The following is a 21,532-nucleotide window of genomic DNA, read 5'->3' as shown; positions in this document are numbered from 1 at the left end:
GGGGCAGACATGCACATCACTGAATTACAGAAAAACTACAATGATGGCTCAAGAAGGCCTTGTAGAATAGAATACAATATGGTTTATTGATCCCAGATGGGAAATTGCTTATTTGTTAACAAGCTACTTCATCCAAGTTGTTAAATATTAAAGAATAAGAGCTCTGACAATTGTAACACACAGTGATTTTAGATTTGCTTCTTGTCTTTTTAAGCGTTGGGGTAATTGTTTATCAGTTTTGTGATGGTATGTCCTTTTTACTTGATTCGTTTTATTTAGTGTTATTCTTTTATGTACAACATGGACTACTTTTTTTTTGGTCTGAAATAAAGATCTTCAAAATAAAGACATTCACTTAGCAAGTACAAATATAACTAACAAGCGATATTTAAGTTTGTATGCATATTAATCTTGAATTTTCTACATAACATGGTAGTTTCTATGTAAGCATTTAGCCTCTTTTGTCATTGCTCCATTAGCCTGTAATGTTCAGGTTGAATAGCTGAAAATTTGCATGTAGTTTCTGAGGTTGATGTTAAGTTTTTTTGTCTACTTTAGCCTCTAATTTATACATTAACCTGTCATTTCACTGCTTTATGGTTTCTATGTTAACTTGTAGTTTGGACTGAACATCCACTAAGATGTAATGATACCATATTTGTTGTAGTTGGACATTTTTAACTTCAAAAAAACCTACACTACTGCACAGCATATTACTGCCAGAGCAGTCAGAGGAGCAATTAACGTCTCACAGAACACTAACAGGATGCTTAAATACTACACTGCCTTCTGTTTTCAAAGTCAATGTTTAGGTCTGGAAACGACATTCCTCCTAATTTATCATCATTTCCAAATCTGGTGTTTCTTCAAACTTCTTTTTCCAAGCAAGAAGAAAGGGGGAAGTGATCCGATTTAGCTGCTCACAGCTTTTTAATTAGCCGTAGCCCACTTCCAGCCCTGAATGAGAACAGCTCTTCTGAATGCCCGCTGAATTCCTCCTGCCAACATGCAGGTGCATCTCGATAAATAGGACCATCATTAAAAACACTATTTATTTCAGAAATTTATTTCAATAAGCAAAACTCATTTTAAAAACAGCAGTCCTGTGAAAAAGACTCAGTATTTATTTTTCTGTTTTTGCTTTTTTTTTTCTCGTGCTTAAATCTTGATGATTAAACATTTTATTATATTTTCAGTACAACCTGAGAAAGTATATTTTCTTAAATCATGATTTAATTTATTGAATGAAGATGTATCCACACCAAACTGGCACCTAATTACTGCTAAACCTAATAACTGCTTGTGCCACCATTCATGGCAACAGCTACCAAGTATTTTATGATGCTTGGCAATGAGTGTTTTAGGGCTCTGTGGAGGACTTTCCCGCACTTTTCTTTTCAGAATTAATTTTAATTCCATCAGGCTGGAAGATTTTCCTGCATAAACAAACTTTATGCAGTCACGCTACAGAAAATTATGAAAAACATTTAATTGCCAGGACTAGGAAATAAATGTAGTATCCTGTTAGATTAAGAAACGTTCTTATGACAAGATGGAAAATGTGTTCAAATGAGAAAAGTTGACTTTAATGTCTTGTAACAGGAAAGCTCCTCATGTTAACAAGATATATATATATATATATATATATATATATATATATATATATATATATATATATATATATATATATATATATATATATAAACATCACATTTTACTGAGATGCACCTGCATGAATAAACGCCAGTCATTTTCCATAATGATGGAATGCAAAAAAAAAAAAAAGAAGAAGAGTTACTCACTCCCCCCTGCCCCTGTAGCAAAGCCTTGAATGTAAATATTTTCCCTAAGCTTAATTTCAGAATGGTACGTATTATATAAGCGCGTCCATGTCAAGCAGCTGGGAACAGGAGGCTGTGTGGAAGCTAGAACCTCCCTCCTTGTCCGCATCTCATTAAGCGAGTCCCGCTGTAGGTGAAGCTGCCTCGCGCTGTCATTCTGAAGCAGGTGTCCAACATGGCGAACGCTCGCAGCGGCTCTCTGGCGACTATTCTCTTTCTCTTCGCGTTTCCAGCGGCTCTTCACAAAGGTAGGACTTTTTCTGCTTGTGCGTGGACGGAGGACGCCCTTTGTTCCCGCATTTCCGCGGATGTAGATGCGGTGGAGTGTCATTTTAGCAGCTTTTTTTTGTCTTTTTTATTTTTTTATTTTTTTGTGGGAAGTCGTCCGCGGTAGAGCTGTTTGGATTCAGCTGAGATGTTGTTCACCAAGTAGGAGAACATGTCTAAAGTTGAAGCTCTGAGCAGAACAGGGCAGGTTTGGGTGTTTTTGGCGTTGCAGAGGCGATGCCCAGCCGATACATCACTTTGGACCGCTCACCATTTGACTGGAGGCTGAAACCGCTTCTCCCTCCTTCACCACCACCTCCTCTGGGAACTGCTTTAAGAAAATAAGTGTTAGAAAAGAATAACTTCTATTTCTGCGTGATGTGAAGACATATGAACCTGCTTGTTTATGTGCCTGGTCGCATTGTTGCTGTTTCTGTCCCGGAGGTTACTTTGTGGCGTGTTCTGAACGGACAGAGCAGCAGTGCGTGGAAACTCCTCTATGCTGCAGCTTCAGCGTGTCACAGCGGAACTCCATAAGCAACTTTGTTCATTTAACTTGTTTCAATCGACTCGGAAATTTCTCCCGAGTGTTTTGTTTGGATACTCTGTGGTGATAACAATGCGCATGTTTTGATTAATTCGGCGCAAAGACATGCTGCAAATCGGTATGTTTTGTAATTAATCTCTGGATTTAATGTTGAGATGGCGCCAGGTCAATAGCAGTCTTCCTATCCCGATATCTTGCCTACCTTCTCCAATCACAGCTTATCAGTTTGTTTTGCTCTGCGGTTAAACATTTCTCTCTATTATGGAAACAAATAATAGAAATATCGAAATTTAGTTTTCCATTTTCTGCTCTGATTTTATTTACGTTTTTGATTCTAGTGTGAGCTGCTTTACCTCCTGATCAATAAAAATAACAATGCTTGATTATTAGAGTCGCCCAACGAGATTTATTTGCAAAAATGTATAAGTATGTTACAAAAAAAGTACGAAACACCAGTGGCACTTCGTACCAGAGAAGAAACGTGCGCGACTAATTCGAAATTAAGGGGGAGGGGGATTACGAAATAAACAGCAGAACTCAGTGAGTTGGGTTTGGAGTAGCCGAGTGGATGCATGCGTTGGGAAAGTAAAAGCATTTCCACGGTGATCCACGTGACATCTAATAAATGATAATTAAAAAATTATAAATAAATCCCGGAGTTGTTTGAGCCGCTGCGGGACTGTGCGTTCATTCCACCGCAGATGTGTTTGCAGGGGGGGAAACGTCGAAGCTTCCTGCTCTGAGTTGGAAGGTTTCAGGGAGCGGATGGGCTTCAGTTTAAGATGCGACATGATTTCCCCGCCGCTGATGGTGTGATCTGTGCAGAACGGCTTCACGGCTCAGCATCTCTCCCAGCTGACTTCCAGTATAGTTCTGCATTTAAACAGCCGGTCGGTGCAGGCAGTAAATCATCAACTTAAATGTTCCAGGCTGCTCTTCATGACCGAAGCTCCAGCCTCTCTAGTGGTGAGAATGACAGGGGAGGCAGATGTTAGTCACATTGTGGATTATCCACAAGACCTAATCCAGTTTTATCCACTGAAATGGGAAATGGATGCAGAGCCGTGTTTCCCTCTTCTCTCCTCGGAGCGAGTCAGTGAATGAGTGAAAAGCAGCAGAGAGAGACTGAGTCTGCTCTCCCTCCATGGTAATGGCTCCACTGATTTCACACAGAACTCGGGGCACTCTGGCACAAAGCGTATCAATTATTCACCTCCAGCTGCATACTCTGAGATCACATTGTGCCCATGCATTTACAGCCTGATTTTTCTTTTTCCCTCCCTCATACGAAGGTGTGAAAGCTGAGGCCATAATCCACCGTCCAGCTGCCATTACTATCCATGCAGCTAATCTGGAACCAGGTTCCATTCCATCCACCATTCAAACTCAAAAAAATTATAATTTAGTTGCAAACTAGAGATGAGTGGGTGTGGCTTGTTGTGTTTCCTGGATGAAAATGCAGAGAAATAACCCAGAAGTAAACATAAACTTCTGTATTTGTTCTGTTTAGATCACCAAAAGGATTTACAGAAGCTCTCAGAAGTGTTGACACCTATTAAAATCAGACTTTGATAATTGAACTAAAAACTTAATTTCACTTTTAATGTGACACGTGCTTTACAAAATGAGAAATTAACTAATTTATTAAAATAATATATTAAAATGACAGAGTTGGAGAATTTCTCACAGCCTTAAGCTGATAGTTGGAACCACCTTTTGATTCAGTTTCAGCATCCTTATCCTACTGATAGCCATATAATTGCACAATTTGACATTTTGAAAATACATTTGCTTCATGGAAATGTTGATTTCAAAAAAGTTTGTTTTTTAATAAAAAGTTTTGACACTAGGTTGAAATGTTTTTGTTTTTTTGTTTTTGAAAATTGGTTTATTTGGCAAAACTTCAATGGAAACCCCCTTTTTCTTTTTAAATTTTCTTTGCATCACATGATCAACAACCAGTGGGTGTTGCCACTGGTGAAAACCATGAAGAAGAAAACAGGAAGTAGTTGGAGGAAGATGACGTGGCATGTTTTTAATAACTTACCGTGTGAACAAACTTATCCACGTGTGATTTTAATTGCTTATTTAATGCAAACGGCACAATATGTTTTTCGAGATTAGCGGGACATTGACAGTTTTTCATATATTTGTAATGGAAATGCAGCTACGTTGGAGAAGACCCATAGAATAACAGCATTTGGCATACCGTAATATTCATGGAGGTCAGGGACTACAACCATGTGAAAGCAGCTGAAATCTGACAATTCCTTCAAAGCACAACTAAGAACGCGCAGATAAACCAGCTCCAATGCAATAAATCTGCTCCAGTTTCCTTAACGTTGGGATCAGCCATCAGCTGATACTTGCACGAGAAACTGGTCTTAGCTACTTCCACAAAGGTCTGCACCTCAACTTACAACTGATTATTTTAATAGTTCAAACACAAAATATATCTTAATAAGCATTGTGAAAACGCCTCACTACCACAGAAGCTAACATCTGTGGTCTTTCTTAGCTTCTCTCTTGGGCTTCAGCCAATTGGTGCCAAGGAAATGAATGGGGTTGCTGGATTGGTTACTTTGCAAAAGTCAGCGAATGGCATTTCAAGTGGCTTTGTGCCACTTATTTCTGCCTCCCATCTGCATTTCCTTTGGAATAGTTAAATGCACTCTACATAAAAGTCTGTCAAAGCTTTGATTTTGGGAATCTGTCAATGCTATGTGGGGGTTCACTGTACACCATTTCACCCTGTCAGCAGTCATTTAGACTGGACCCCTGAGCCAGGAGTACTTTCTATAGAACAGTTTTGAGAGCTTTTGTTCAAAGTTAATGACAGCAACAACAGCTCTAGCCAGGAAGTCATGCCACTAGAGATAGAAACATTTAGTCAAAAATCCTTTCTATGTTTAAAATAAAAACAACTATTAAAGTTAACTTTTATGTCAGTAATTGTGTACAGGAGAGAGAGAGAAGCACAGCAGCGGCGTTTCAGGAGAACTCTGTGAGAAAACAAAACAAAGAAGCTAAACAGCAGCAGCTCCTTCTGTGATTCTGTCCAGGAAAGAGAAATGGATAAACGGTGAAGCACTCCACCAGGACTATCGGAGCGATTATACAAAGACTCATCTCATATTCGTCAATTTACACAACAAAAATGAAAAGCGCTGAGATAAAATGCTCACATTAGAGCCTTAGCTTGGCCACTGCCAATAAAAGCGGCACACGCACGGATATTTCTGTTCCTGCACGTCTCGGGTTAAAAATACCCAAATTGCATTCATGAGTTTTGCTTCTACATTACATTAAAGTTTAAGTAGGCTTTCACTTTCTTCCCTAATTTCCCTACCCTCATGAATTATGAAATCATATATTCCTTTCAAGTGTTATTTGACTCTAATACAAACCATAGAACAAATATAGATTCTAATCTAGCCTCTCTTCATTTTACACGTGTCTATATTACTATAAGTGAAAGGTATGTGATTTAATCTTTGCGCGGTGCCTTTGAATGAATATTAAGCGGAGTAGTCCTGCAGCTTATCGGCTTACAGCAACAGGAGACTCTGCTTTCCAGGTGTTGAGTTGTGCTAACGCAGCATTCCCGCCATCAGCTTATTGGGACTTGAAGCTCCGGTGGCAATCCACCAATTATCCCGACAAGCACCAACCGTGTCGTGTTGTGGTCGTGCGGGCTTGTTATGGCGTCTGCACAGGAGTATTGTTATCTGCTGACCTGATGATGACCCTCATCACGTTTTACACGCCGCTTTCTGTTTGATCTCGGATAGTTATTAGATTTGGATAAGAGCGTTAGTAATGCCTCGTGTGTGTATAGATGCAATCTCTGGCAGATAATCCAACATGTCTGCCGCTGATGGACGCCGAGACGTGTTTACCGCTCGCATGTGGTCGTCTGCTCCTCAGAACAACAGGAAGTGGATCGCGTTGGGAGCCATGGAGTCCGTTTGGACCCGATCCCGCTGTTTTATGCAGACATTGTTGTGGCACCTTTTTCTCAGATATACAGCCCCACTGTACAGCTAAGCAAATGGATTAATTTGGAGCGTAAAGCCTTGATTAATGCATGGCTGACAGTTTGATTTATACTGAGTACATTTCTGCTTTCTGGCCTGCTTTCTTATTTTTTTATTTACCGCTACATTACCGCTGACATATAAACTGAGGCTGCATGATCTGTCGGCTTCACATTCCTTAATGTGGTGATTGATTGATTATACTCAACTGTAAACAGAACTCGGGGATAATAGAAGGAACCGTTGGGCTCTTTGGAGATGCTGAGATATCTGAGAGGGAAAAAAAACCAAACTCCATTTACTGGTTTTCTTAAATGGATTCATACTTTTACTGCTGCGTCTACCATGGGATGCATCAGTTTCAACCTGCTTTGGTGAGATTTAATGCCTACTTTGACAACCAATTATTGAAACCAATTTCCTGTGATCAATACTTGGTCTGTTGTAAGGAAATGTGGTTATCTCAATGAATGAATAAATAAAAACGGATGAGCAGCGGTTTAGTTCACGGGGTGGGAATGGTTTGCTAAGTGGGAAGTTGAAAACGGAGAAACTTTTCTGCGATACATTCAGCCTCGCTGTCATAGTTTTCTTTCCTGCAATTTTTTTTTTTTAAACATTCATATTCCTTTTAATATTTTCGTTATCTTCTGAAAGATTGCTGACATTTCCAGGCACCAACATATTGGTTGAATGAAAGTGGTTTTAAAATGTTTTTTGGAGAAGTGTTGCAGGTCTGACTGTTGCTGTGAGAACGGATGGATGATCCAGAGTAAACTTGGTCATTCCTTCCCAATTCTGCTCATGTTAGGTTGTAAACACACCAGCATGGTGTTGCATTTGAAAGTGTACACTGTGTAAAGGTCTGCCTTTACAACATAGTCTACAAATTTGTGGAGTTTGAAGTATTTTCCAGATGTGGGTAAAAATGGAAACATGTTTAGCATTTCAAGTCTTTTTAAAAGTTGTATTCTTTAATCTCTCTATTCTTAGTTTATTCTTTCCTGTAGTTAGTTTGTGTAGCTTCCATAAAGTCTGACCTTTTTAAGAAATGTTTACCATAGCTTTCGCAAACTGTAGAATTTGTGCTTTAGGAATTGAGGAGGGGAGCCCAAATTGGACATAAAAGTGGCGTTCTGCCCAAACGACTTATTGAATTTGTCCTTTATGCTTTCCCTCCCCTCTTTAAGGTGGTAATAAACGTATAGAGTCTCTGTGGGTGAGGCGTTTTACTGCATCGGTGCTAAGTGTTGAGGAGCTGAGGCTTGAGATGATGCAGCGCTGTTCAGATGACGATCTGCTCTCTGAATCTCTCTAACTCTTAGTAAAGATGAGTTTTACTGCGGAGCTGGGCTCCACTCTGCAGAGATGCAGTCCTGCAACAGTTTCACAGATTTTACACAACCAATCTTTTCATTACAGGAAAATAAACCCCGACTTTGAACTGTTTTTGTGTTTTTTTTCCCTTTGTATCATCACCATGCTCTCTGTCAGAAAGCAGCCAGCCTTTCTGATAGAGGAACCTTCCGGCGTGGTTGTGGCTCAGCCAGGACCCCCCGCCATGATGGAAACAGGTGTGGAAATGGACGTGCTCTCCTTCTGAACCCCCGCTGCAGTCTCTCCTGCTGTAATGAAGAACAATGGCTGTATTCCTGAAGGGGGGGCGGACCCCCAGTGACCCGCGCCGTGCTGCCCTGTCAGTCTCAGAGCGACGGCGCTGGCAGGCCAACAGATGACTGCTGGGTCGCATCTGGCCTCCCTGCACTTAGTGTAATCAAAGGGAGAAAAAAAGGTTTATGGCCTACTTGTTAGTGAGCCGCCAACTGATGGGATGTCAAGTAAGCACCCTCCAATTCGAAATGTCTTGAGGGATTGGGAGGGGGGGGGAGTAAAGCAGGGGCGTGGGCAGCAATCTGCCACACTGACAGCAGCTAAGGTGCTGCTTGGTACGGTGAAACAACCGGACCATGAAAGCAGCAAAATCCAGCCAAATCAGAGTCATTATTCATTGTTTATGCTCGTATTTACAAAACGGTGATGCCTAAAAGGTGAATGCAAATTCTATTCACTTCTAAAGAGTTGTTTTGTTGAGGCCTGCAGCTAGCATATAGCAAATGCAGATAAGTAATAAAGAATCCTGCAGGGCTGGGGATTGTTTATTCATAGATGAAAGGTAACACATGGAATATACTCTGTATTTTTTTTCCCTGTTATGTAATAATCAGCTTTACTTTGTGCACATACATAAATTCCCAGGCTGAGCTGAGGCCGTTCATTTTCTGATAAGAAGCTGTTCTACAGGTTGTAGACGTGGAATTAAAAACAGTCGGCTCTTTGGAGCTTAACGCACGTTTGATACGAAAAGCAAAGATATTCCAGCTTCATTTCTTTTAGAGTCTGAATGGGTCTTTCGATGCTGTACTGGGGGGTGTGTGGGGTGCCAACACTGTGACAGGTGTTGGCGCCCCCTACTGTCCACATTCGCTGGTGGAACTGGGGAACTGTATGAACATTTGACTTGCTCAAAATTTGACGCCCAACTATGGAAGCCCAAGGAGTCCATTGCTGGAGTAAAATCCAGATTTTCCAGAATTTAAATTGTCAAACTTCACATTCGATTAATCCAAACCAACGCTACATTTCATAAAAAGGTGGTGTTGGTTTTTACTGCATTATGTGTAAGTAAATGTAGTTTTAATCTTGGTGCTGAATATTGCAATAACATTAACGTAACGCCAATATATCGGCATATATCAGTGTCGGCTGATATTCATATTTTAATGTGTACCGGACCGATAAGTCAAGCTGTGACAATATTTCCATTTTGTTGCCTTTTGTGTATATGTGTAAAATATGATGCCAACCACAGTAATGGTGTTTATTTCTATCTCCCTGAATTGTCATATCGATGCATCTGTAATGATTTATGTCTTCTTTTGGTCTGCTTCTTGTTGTCAGTCAGGTTCTATTGGAGTTGCTTCTTTGTTCTGCAGGTCTGGTAGTGATTGAACCTGGATGTTTGTGGTCAGGTTGAACTCAGTTTTCATTAAGTTTCTGCTTCAGATCGGTAAGTTTTAGAGCATTTTGTCCATTAAAGTACCAGCAGAAATCTGTAAAGAGGAAATATATTTTCCCAGCACTGTTCATTCTTATAACTTACAAAATCAAATGTAAACATATGTGGTCATTTACTGGACAGAAGCGGTCCATTGTGTCTGGGGAAAAATGAGGCTGGTAATATCTGGAGGCTCTGCTAAATGAAGTCACAGCAGCTGTCACGTTGAGCTGGATTTACTTTATTTATTCTGTTTCTGTGTGTTGTCCCAGCACCGGCCCAGCTTTGTTGTGATTGTCAGACGTACTGTGATTGGACGTGCTTCGGCACGTCATGCATATAAATCCATGCGTATTTATTATACACACTGCGGCCGTGTTGACGGAGAAAAGTCTGGATTAGAAGCTCAGAACCTTTCCTGGTGTCTGCTGGGTTGTGACATCGCTGCCATGGACGGCTTTTCTTACAGCTCTGACACAAACGACTGGGTTATATCATAAAGATGTATTACACAGGTTACACTGGTGATTTAAAAATTTTTGTATATATATATATATATATAAATAAATTCTGGCTCTTTGTGGAAAATCCGGTGAAGTCTAGGCCACTGCATTAATCAGTTTTTTTTTCCTTCTTGCTTAAAGACCAAGTTTTTAAAAAAAAATTTTTTTATTGGCTTACTAACTTTGGCAGCTGGAATCCAGTTCCTTTCCTTCTGGCCTCACAGGGCTTGAAAACAAACCTTTAATATGAACTCATTAAATGAGATTGATGTTGTAATATTGGCAAAGCCTGGCTCCTATCAATCAGTCACTCAACTGTTACCCCGATTTCATCAGTGAGCTGTCAGCTGGAAACACATCCAGGCTTCTGAGATCCTCCTCAAAAGCAGCTTGTTTTTTTTTCTTTTTGTTTCCTAAAGAAGAAACTAAAAAGGGCCTTTTACTGTGAAGCACACAGGAGCCCTGGCAGCATCAGAGGGCCGCTGCAGGCAGGTGGTTTCGTCCTCTGCATCCGACACCAGGAAGCAGCCCATCCACTTCTCCACCACTGAGGGATGCATTTACTTTGAGAAAATATTTAGTTTTTTAATACTAAAGGTTATTAAGTCTTAAAGTGTGAATTAATAATAAATTCAATGTGTTAGAATAAGATGCTAAATAAGATTCATGTTATACAGATTTCTTACTTGTATGGATGTTTTAAATTTACATTTTGGAGGAACAAAATTGTCTAAAAGCACTGGGATACTGGAAATGAACTTCTGGTAAAATCTCGTCCTTTCATAAATTTTTTCTTTTTTTTTTTTTTTTTTTACTTGTATAATTATTGAGAGAAACATCCCATAATATTATGAAACAATGTCTATAAATTCTACTTCTGAGATGGTAAATGCCAGGGAATGGGACTTTGATAATTGGTACAGTGGATCACTGTTTACAGCTTTTTCTGTGGAATATGGCTCCAAATTATTTGTGGAAAATTTGCATAATTCACTAATTTAAAAAAAAAAAAAATTCTCGTAGTGCACATATAAAATATTCAGCTTGAGAAGCTGACAGTACACAGACAGAATGTTACTTGACACGTTATTGGCTGGTGTTTGCAAAACAGCCAATCCAGGAGCGGCATTCATTTTCTTGACGTGATTGGCTGAACCCCCAAAAGCAGAAGTAAGGAAGAGTGTTGATATTGGCTTCTGCAGTAATGCCAAGATGGTTTCCGCTGTGCAAATTAAGCCATGTGAATTATTCAAATAGCATTTTTAGAGTGGGTCTCAAGTATTTGTGGATTTTTAGTAGTTTATTTTATTTGTAGTGCTAATAAGTTTTGCATTTCTACTTTAACCAAAAACATTTTTACTCCAGATCTTTGTTTTTATACAGTTACTATGAGCATCCCATATTGGCTCATTTTTAGACTTCCATTGGTTGCCTAATGAATCATTTTGACCAACCGGCCACATCCTCTACAGGTGCAGTTCGCTTGCGGGATAACTGGTTTTTGCTAAAACTGCTTAGGTGCAGTTTAAGAATGTCGGATAATTCCAAACATAATTCAGTTGTCAAAGCAAAGAGTTCAAATCCATTGCATTTGCTTTGCTTGCGTCACAGATCTGTTGGCAACATCTCGGAGCGGGGCGCCATCAGGACAGTGTTGGAGGCTTTTGTGCCAAAGTGACAGTTTGTTCAAAGCCGTAGGATTAGTGTTTATGATCTGCAGACGGAGCCAGTTTAACGTTAAACAGCTCAGCCATGTTTGTTATGATTTACATATTTTATGTGTGTCCTCCTGAACCTCTATGCATTTTATACCCATATGACCATGTCTGGTCATATGGGTTGTTGAGATGCTCTAATTGCAGGTTTACATGCTTGACAAAACTAATCTGACGTCCCATGTGAACCATTGTCGGGTCACAGCATGGAATATTTTGCGTGCCAGTTTGTGCAGACCATAAGCAGTCTTTGATTGTCCGTTTTCCTCCCAGTTTGAGGCCTCTATCATCTTTGCCCGGCTCTGGAGTCGCAGGGAGGCGTCGCTTGCTGTAATTGGGCCTGTTTTGCTGGCATCCATTGACACGACGGCGGATTCAACAATGAGCGAATAAAGAAATCAATGTGGATGATTTGAGCTTTCAAGCAAACAAACAATTCAGCTGGCGTTGTGCTGTAATCATCAGAGGGGAAACGAATGCCCTTCTGAAAACAATGCAGGTATGTGGCGCCACGTGAGCCCGTCTTCCGTTTTCCATAACGCTCCGGCTTGTATTACATTTCAGTGAGTGTGCGTCTGATGAGACCCTTCAGGCTGTTCCACTGTCTCCCGTGGAACAGGATCATGTCTCCCCACTGTGCTCAGCTCCGTCCTTTGTCTCATCTATTGTAACCCTGTCTTGACTGATACATTCTGCTCTAACACCAGACAACCACAGCACAATAACAAACCGTCTCATTTTCTTTGTGTCCTATTCGGAGGATGCGGAGGAGAAATGGTAGTGACTGGGGAACAATGCGGCGCTCCTTTGATCAGAAACTGTAGATTGGAAGGATGTAAAGTACAGATTAATTTCATTTAGGGCCGTAATTTGATTTCCTTCTCTAAGAAAAGATCACAGCTCCCCTGGGTTATTTCCTTTTAACTGTGAACTATTCAGACGACACAATGCGGTTCCTCATCACGGGAACCAATGACATCTTTTGACACTGCAGAGCCGGGTAGTCCACATTCCACAGTAATACTTGTTAGAGTAAAATAGGATAATTGTGTTAACCTTGTGACTAACAGTGCTGTTTTAATCTCTATTAAGAGTAAAGCTCTCCACTCTCATCTCTACTGTCTGTGTGTTTCTTTCATAAAATGGGTTCAGAGATTCAGTTTTCTTCTTCTTTTTCCTTTGCATCCATGACGTGAAACAGTTGAAGAGTAACTGCAGTAATTTAAACGACATTAGTGTATGTTAGGTGAGGGGAATTTTTCAGCATAACCCGGATTGATTTTACTTCTCTCAGAGCTAGAGCTCCAGCTTCTCCCGTTGCCAGATAATATAAAGAAACAGCTGGGAAAAAAATGGCGGCTTGGCATCTGGAAGGGTTTCTTCTGCCCAATGAGTGTGTTCATCATTTAGAAGTAGAGGAACTGGCAGCGGCTTTCTGATCGATTGAGATTAAAGAGAGGGATCCTTTCTAACTCCTCCTGGTTTTCCTGACTCATCCTAACGGAACAGCCGGTACATCTGTCTCCTTAAAGCTGACCTTTTGAATTATTCTGTTACATCTGAGATGCAACAATTTAAAGTCATTTTAGTCTACTTAAAGTTTACTGTAAGGACATACGGTTGTTTGACTCTAAATAATATCTACCCGGAGGAGATCATTCAGTTATTTTGGTTTGAGGAGGATTCATAATCTGTCTGAAGCTTCTTTATGAGATTCATCTGGTCCAAATGGTGTAAAGAACCCAGATAAATGAGAACAATCAGATCTGAATTAAGAATGAGTTTTCAACACCAAATACACATACATGGGTTAGTAGTACATGGTGTGCTGGTACCAAATAGAAGTGGGGACAGAGGCGAACTTCACCCAGAGCTGTTCTACTGATTTATGATGCCATAATTTATATTTTAGTTCACATTACCTTCTGTAAAACTTCACAAATGAATTTTGAATAATTTTCAGAATAAGATCAACATAAACTTGTTGCTCCTTGGTATAAAATGTTAAATTCCCTTTCTAATTTTATTTTCCGTTAAAGGCATTTATGATATTGAAACAAAAATATTTTCTGACTTTATAAAGTCAGATCTTTGAGAAAATTGATGTTGTAGTCCAGGTTTGTCACTTAAACTTGGGAAAAATATCCGGATGTGCATCTTCTAAGTGTAACTCTTAGAGGACTTCTGCTGTTGTTTTGTCCCAAATATCAGACCTAATAATATCAGTCAATTCCAAATATTTTTCTTATAAATATTTGACTTTACAATGTCAAATTTTTAATATTGCAAAATTATGCCTTTATTGGTTGAATTTTTTTTTCTCCCTTGAAAATCTTTGACCATCTGAGAATATTCCCACTTTTTCTTACAAATATGTAAAATTGATCAGAAAAAACATTTTTTGGTGGAAATTTACTTCTCCTGTAGCCATTATTCTTTTATTAATTTTTTTATCTACAATCAGACTAATAGTCCAGCATAGGTATGAGATTCTCATTTAAATTTGACTGACTGCATTGTTTGATAACTAGGATGAATTGCAATGTTCCTCTCAGCTCAATTTGTGACATTTATTTTTGTTCTGCATGCTCCATGCAGCTTTTTCTCTCTGCATCTTGTGTAACTTTAAAACATCAGTGTGTGCTAATCCTGCCGCTAACCCCCTGCATGAAGGAGACGCCGTTAACCAAGCTGACAGTAAGTCAGCAAGTATGCTCTCCTGTTTTCCATCACGTTCTGGCATAGAAGACAAATTCAGTTCAGCGTTTTTCTAGCTTTATTCTTCACTGAAGAAGACGAGCAATTCATTTAGAGACTGTAGATCTTTGGAATAAATGACACCAGAAGCAGACATATTGGGCTGAACTGCACTGTGATGCATTTTTCTTTGAGGTCTGTGTTCAGATGAACTAATTTCTGACTCTATCTGCGCCATTCAGGCGTCATCCACACAGTTTGATTGAAGATGCTCAAATCAGCTGCTTTGCTTCCAATTTTAATTTAAAAAAATAGACTTCCTATTTAAAATTGCCGCCAAGCAAAGACGTGTAGCAAAAATTATAAATTGCTTCCTGTTGGAGCTACAGAGGCCAATTTATCTGAGAGGAGAGCTGGTCGGATAGGAATGAGCTAACGGTGGGTAGGTGGTTTTCTCCTGGAGAAGTTGAGACTGTGTAGGTTTTAACCGGATAATTGCTTTGTCTTTTTTTTTCTTTTTCTTTTTAACATTTTGTGCATATTTTATGCAGCTGACTGACGGTAACAACGACCAGAGCAGTTTCCTGCTTTTTTACCATCTTATCAGAAGTCAAAGGAATACAAGTTCTCATTTTAAGATTTTTTTTGAGTCTATTCTTGTAGTTTACAAAAACATTTGTACATATATGTATATATATATATATATATATATATATATATATTCCCCCCACAGCCCATAAATAAGGGTCTCATTTCTTTATATTTTTGGGGATCATAAACAAATATTTTGAAACTGCAACAGTTTTCTGCTGTGAAGCTTAATAAAATTAATAAATGAACATACAATTAAAAATGTTCTTATGGGAGCAATCTGAACAGATTTAATTTGAATTATTAAATCAATTTGGTGGATCAATGTTGTCTACTTAACAAAAGACAGCCGTGGGGCTTCATTAAGCGTGTTTATTTACAGATGTTCAGAAATGAACCATGATGAGTAAAGTATGGCTTCCTTCACAAACTGATTTCTGCTCATTTAAAATGTGTGGAATAGTTTGAATTGTCTTGTTTGAAGGAGAAGTTAATCAGCATAAACGCATATGCTTTGTTTTCCTCCTTTTTAAGGGTGAAAGATCTGCGAGTGGAGCAATCTGTCTGCGTATTGATTGGCTGTCTGGCGCTGTCTGGAGTTAACCTGACAGGCTGCCATCTTTTCATTCTCTACAAAACCATTTCATGTTTCTCATGAATCGAGTTATTACCATACAGCGTCTGCAATGTAGAGGAGGGAACCATTGTGGGAGTTAGATTTTTCAATTTTACAATAAAATCTACTAAAGACAACGCTCTTAAAAATATTCTTTTGGGTTTTTTTAAATATATATATATATGTGTGTATATATATATATATATATATATATATATATATATATATATATATTGCCTTGGGACCTTAAACGAAATAGGCATATACAGTAGACCCTCGGAGTTCATAGGGGTCAGGCATCCACATTTTAGAATAGCTACAATCTGCAAATACTTGAGACCTTGTCCTCTAAAATGTTTTTAAACTGTCCATTTTAATAGTTCAAACACAAAGTATACCCTAACATGGATTAATACACACAGTGGAAATCGACTTACCACGACTACAGAAGATATCAGTCTTGGAGGTTCAGCCAATCAGGACAAAGGAAAATGAATGGTGCTCCTGGATTGGCTGCTTCATAAATGATAGCCAATAGCTTTTCAATTAGCATTGAAGGTATTTCAAATTCAAAAATTTCCCTACAATTTCTCTTGAATATTTTAGAGATGATCCACCTATAATTTGGAGTCACGTTCCATAGAAGAGTGTATGGGTGTCATGTCATGCAAATTTTAAGGGAACTTAATATTGAGGAAAAAAAAGAAAGCAAATTAGACACGTTTCCCCCTCACTGGTTTGGAGTGAATCAAGCTGGATACACAAAGCATAATTGCTTTTTAAATTTTTTTTATAAATATAGTTTGCAGACTAACATCGACCACACATCACAGAAAAATGGAACAAGACCTCCCATTGGATCTGGTGGTTTGTAATTTAATAGTTTTGTGCAGACCCACCAGTGGTTGGGAAAAATTCACTACCACAAACTCATTCTCTGAATAAAAACTGTTTTTGCTAAATTGAGGAAGTTATTTTGAATTCTGCCATTTCCATCAACCTCTTGATATTTCAAAATATGCTTTAAAAAAGCGTTGCTGAAATGATGGCTATTTACTCCTGCGTGCTAAACAGTTTGTGGATTACCGGGAATAGGGGTTTCTCAGAGGATTCCCAAGCTTTTATTCATCTTTAATTGCTTTTCTTAGTTCGTCTTGTTCTTCTGAATGTCCATATCCACCATAGATCATACGCCTCAATTAACCGGAGGAGCTTGGAAGTCTTATTCCCCACTTGGCGTTGTGTTAATCCTGTCTGAACGGGCCTTAAGGCTCTGAGTCTGAAGGGAATAGGTGATAAATCTCTGGAGGCCCATCACTAGAGCCAGGCTTCCCAGCGCTCTTTCATTGTTTCCAGATATAAAGTTGGAAGACATCCTGGAATACCCATCCTGTATTTTAGGATGGGTGGGTTTGTAGAGGTCTCAGCATGGAGTTGAGCTGAGAAAATAAATTCTCCAAAAATTCAGAGACAGATTCTTGCAGATGAGGAATTAGAAATGTTTATCCTCTCGATGCATTTTTTAAAAAAATATAGTAACCAAGACTAACCATGTGGAGATTGGATCCTGTGAGTTCATATATAAAAAGCTTTGTGGTTTATCGTCCACAACTGTAGGAGATGTGGCACCAAACAAGTGACTCTCGCCGCCTACGTCCCCATTTACTGTCTCAGTCACAGTATCCGCCCCTCTGGCTGCTCTGACCTGTCGCACACTGCTGATGGAAGTTGGTACCTTTCTCCACATCTATTATTTTACCTCCCACTCCATAATTATTTCACTAATAATTATATTTTTTCAAAGGCACTGTCAGAAAATGTTCATACCCCTGAAAAGCCACTGTACTTTCTGAAAAAAATTAATAATTTTTAACATTCTTGTTTAATTATGAACCCGCAAAAACATATTTAGTTTATAAATAAACCATGACTATATTTGAGGAAATGTTCTATTTTATCCAGTGACTCCAAGTTGACTTGCACTGAAGGCTGATATTGGATGGTAACTAACGGAATACAGAAATAACCTTGGCATGATATGAATGTTGACTTATAGTCGTGTTAAAATGTGTAAAATAACAAAAAAAATACATCATTTTCTTTTGCAAGGCACTGCTCTGTGCAGAAATGTTGGTTTTTTTTTGTGAACATCCAAATATCAGTGCAAGAGTTCACTTGGTATTTATAATTTATTTACAATATCTTTGTAAAAGATGTAAAACTGAGTGCATAAAGTTATAAAATGATTCAACAATCTGTCATTGAAGTGTAAATTAAGAGTTTTGGCTTCCTGGCCTCTGAATAAATAACCACAGCGAGAAAATCACTTTTTCCTGCTGCTCCTCTTTCTCTATCCTGACAGATTTATCAAATTAATAACTAACGTTAAGTGTTCTACTGTTCTTTCCCATGTAAACACATCCACACTGTAGATGTTGATACTAGTTCAAAATATTTGCTACGCAGTGGAACATTCATGGATCAGGAGAAACGAATGTCAGCCATCAAGTTGATTCCAACCGCAGTGTCAAACAAAACCATTTTTAACTCTGTAAAATAATTCAATATTCAGTTTACTTTTTGGCTTAAGTGATTTTTAAAAAAATACATTTATTTTCTTTATATATATTTTAACACCTACTGTTGGGGAAAAAATGCTAAGTTTAAATCTCCAGACATTGATCCAGGATCTGGAAACTAATGAAGCTTCTTGCCTGATGTCTTGCTCCGTTAGATTGTTTTAATTTGGTAGAAATGAAAATTTCTGCCATTCAGTTATTTCTATGAAATGATTTTAATCTACTGCTTGTGAATTAGAACAAGGCATTGACTATTAGGATCGATAGTTTGCTAACCTTGAGTAAAAATACCAACATTGTATCAATATTTTATCTTTGGTCATCATGACTCTAAAAATATTTTTTCTCTATCTGAAACAAAGGGGGCAGATTTACTCATTAATCATCTCTTGGTTTCATATCTATTTCCAACACAAATATTCTGCAGACAATTTTGGAGTTCTGATCCAACATTAAATAGTTATAAATCAGCAAAGCTCTGTAAAATTATTTATGAAAAGGGATCAAATTAAGGAGCCACATCCTGTAGGTGTGTTTTCTTTTTCTCACAGTAGATGTTGTGTTAATTTTGGAAAATAAAAACAGCCGATAAACGGTTGGCTCTAGATGTCGCCACTCCGCCTGTACGTTTTAACTTCCCTGGCTGTGCTGTCATTGGCTAGTAATATTTCCTAAAAATGAAGCAGCTGGATCGGCCTGTAACAATCGATTAATGTCCTCCCCCTTCAGTCACAGATGCTGCCACTTCAGTCTCCTCTCTTTTTTTTTTTTCTGAAGCTAATGTGCTGAAAGATGACAAGAGAGCGCCATTTAAGATCAGAAAAAAGCAAAGAGCGAGTGTAGCGGCCATGTCGGCCTGCCTTCCACATTGTCACATTAATGTTGTGGAGGGAGAAAAAAAAATGACAACAGTGGGTCATTTCAGAGGAATAATGGCAGAGCTAGCAGACTGTGACAGCAGGTCTGGCAACACGGCTAAACTTTGCAGATCTGATTTCCTATTATCCGCTTCAGCACAAAGCGGAGTGGCCAGCTTTGCATGTAGCACTGTAGCATATTTCTCGCTGCTCATTTGAGGTCGCATGAATAATTAAAAGGCTGGAGCGCTCTTTATCAGTCTGAAAACGCCACATATTATTTGAGCATTCATGCAACAAGAAGTGGAGAACATTGTGGAAGGGGAACCTGCGGTCCTGGAAGGAAGGAAGGCAGGGTGTGGTGTGCTGTTTGGATCCAGCTGTTTTCAGGGCCTGCTAGCTAAGCCCGTGCGTTTCTGTTTTAATTTGACATCGGGAGATAACGGCGCCGACTCCAGCCCTCACAATGTTAACAGATTTGAATATTAAGCAGGAAGTTCAGGCAACTGGCAGTGATGTTTCCTTGCCTCTAACCAGGTTCTGCTGTCAGAACTTGTCTCACATTCACCTCCATCTTACAGGACAGACATGCTTTTCCATGTCTGTCCTGTAATAAGTACACCAGGGTTTTTATTATTTTCCTTCTTAGCAGCAGCGTTTCTTCCATCAGTGTGTTTTAAGACCTGCTGTTGCTATTGATGGGAACTAAAATCACAGGAGAACGAATTAGCACAGCTGGACTTGAGCTACGTGCAGCTGCAGCACTGGGCTCCTGGACTTCTCAGGACTTTTAAAGTGGAGACAGACTGGTGGACAGATGGACCACTGGATGGATGGATGGTTGGATAGAGGTCCTGTTTCCAGGCAGCATGGTCCTCCTGTCTTCCTGTGATGAGAGGTTCAGGGTCCCTCTGTTTTCAGAAGCATGGAGGCGTTTAGAGCTGATTTCTGGTTGAGGTCTGATGATCCCTGTTGAGAAAATGTTTTTTAAATGATGATAAGACTCAGATTGTGGACACACGCTGCTGTGCATTCTGTATCAAGTTCGGTTTGTTCTGGTGTTTCTGCCGGTTTCTATAAAACATGCCTGCTGGGGACTTTGATATGTTTTAAGTGTTTGGAGCATAGACGCGCAATAAATCTCTTCTAAACTGGGGTTTTAAACTTCCTCCTGGATCTTTTTAGCAGTTATTTGTTTTGAAGCGGATCTCTTTGTAACAGTCCAGCCGTATCAGAGTGGTCCGCTCTGTTTGGGTACTGCTGTTCCTTTTCCCCAATTCCTCACATTCTTCTTCTACTCAACAATTTCGCTCTGATCAGATTCTTCTCTGGGCCCCAGGGCTGAATTCTCCCTCTGGCCCGGGTCTGTATACACGGCTTGGCCTTGTACATCTCTTAAAATATAGGATGTGAGCTGCATAGCAATGCTGATGAACGCTGATTAATTTATTTAGCCAATCCTCATGTCTCAAACCCGGCCAGAAGTGGTTCAGAAAGCAGAATTATTCTGTGTGCTTCTGGCAGTTCTGTCTGCTAATTAAAGTCTGTCATCCTGACACGACTTTAAGAATCTGGGAGCAGATTTTAGAAAACATCTGAGCTGCTTCAGTTGTCTTCTGTAGATGAAGATGCTTTCATAAAGTTTTGAGCTGCTCAGATAAGAGGCAGTGCTTTGTAAAACGCTATGAAGCTGCTTTCTACAAATCTTTTTTTACCAGTTAAATGTACGTTTTCCATTACAAATAAACAGAAAATGGAACAGATGAACTTCGCTCAAGTTTGAGAGGGAAGCAGAAATAAAGACGTTTCTCCTTGTAGCCGGAGAGCCGACCATTAATTGGCCAACATTTGGAATTGGTAATAAACTATATGATCTCTAAATGGTACTATTCCCAAAAAATTGTATATTTTGGAAAAATATTGCTTTGACAATAAGTGATGACAAAAAGTGATTAATTAGCAAAATTATAATATTTTGCATCTCTGCTCAGAGCCTAACAAACTAAAATACTGCTCTAATAAATAAAACATATTGTTTACCAAATTAGCTTCTTTAGTCCCACAGTTGCATTAAGTGGTTTAATTGCACCACTTACCTTGCACAGTGATTGCATGAAATCATATTTTTAACTGTATTGATTTAATTGATGCTCTTATGAAACCAGCATTGCAAAAAGAAAAAAATCCTCTCACAGTTCTAACTGTTGTGTAAAGAGTCAACTTTAAC

The 21,532-nt window shown here is 39.0% G+C and overlaps 1 protein-coding gene across 5 annotated transcripts in view; it reads left to right on the top strand.

Moving 5' to 3' along the window:
* Positions 1-1,830: 1,830 nt before the first annotated feature.
* The window catches only part of cadm1a (cell adhesion molecule 1a), a 388,215-nt gene continuing 368,513 nt past the window's right edge, over positions 1,831-21,532 (top strand). The window contains exon 1 of one of the 5 annotated variants that reach the window (XM_008428590.3): positions 1,831-2,089. In XM_008428590.3, coding sequence (XP_008426812.1) covers positions 2,017-2,089 — 73 coding nt within the window. In that variant the 5' untranslated portion in view covers positions 1,831-2,016. The remainder of the gene's footprint in view (positions 2,090-21,532) is intronic. The other 4 variants (XM_008428589.3, XM_008428591.3, XM_008428592.3 and 1 more) reach the window with 4 other exon arrangements.

This window comes from Poecilia reticulata, chromosome 14, assembly GCF_904066995.2.
Source record: "Poecilia reticulata chromosome 14, P_reticulata-male-v2, whole genome shotgun sequence".
Lineage (NCBI taxonomy): Eukaryota > Metazoa > Chordata > Actinopteri > Cyprinodontiformes > Poeciliidae > Poecilia > Poecilia reticulata.
The sequence above is the reverse complement of the archived record's forward strand: the minus strand, read 5'-3'. Positions and strand labels throughout refer to the sequence as shown.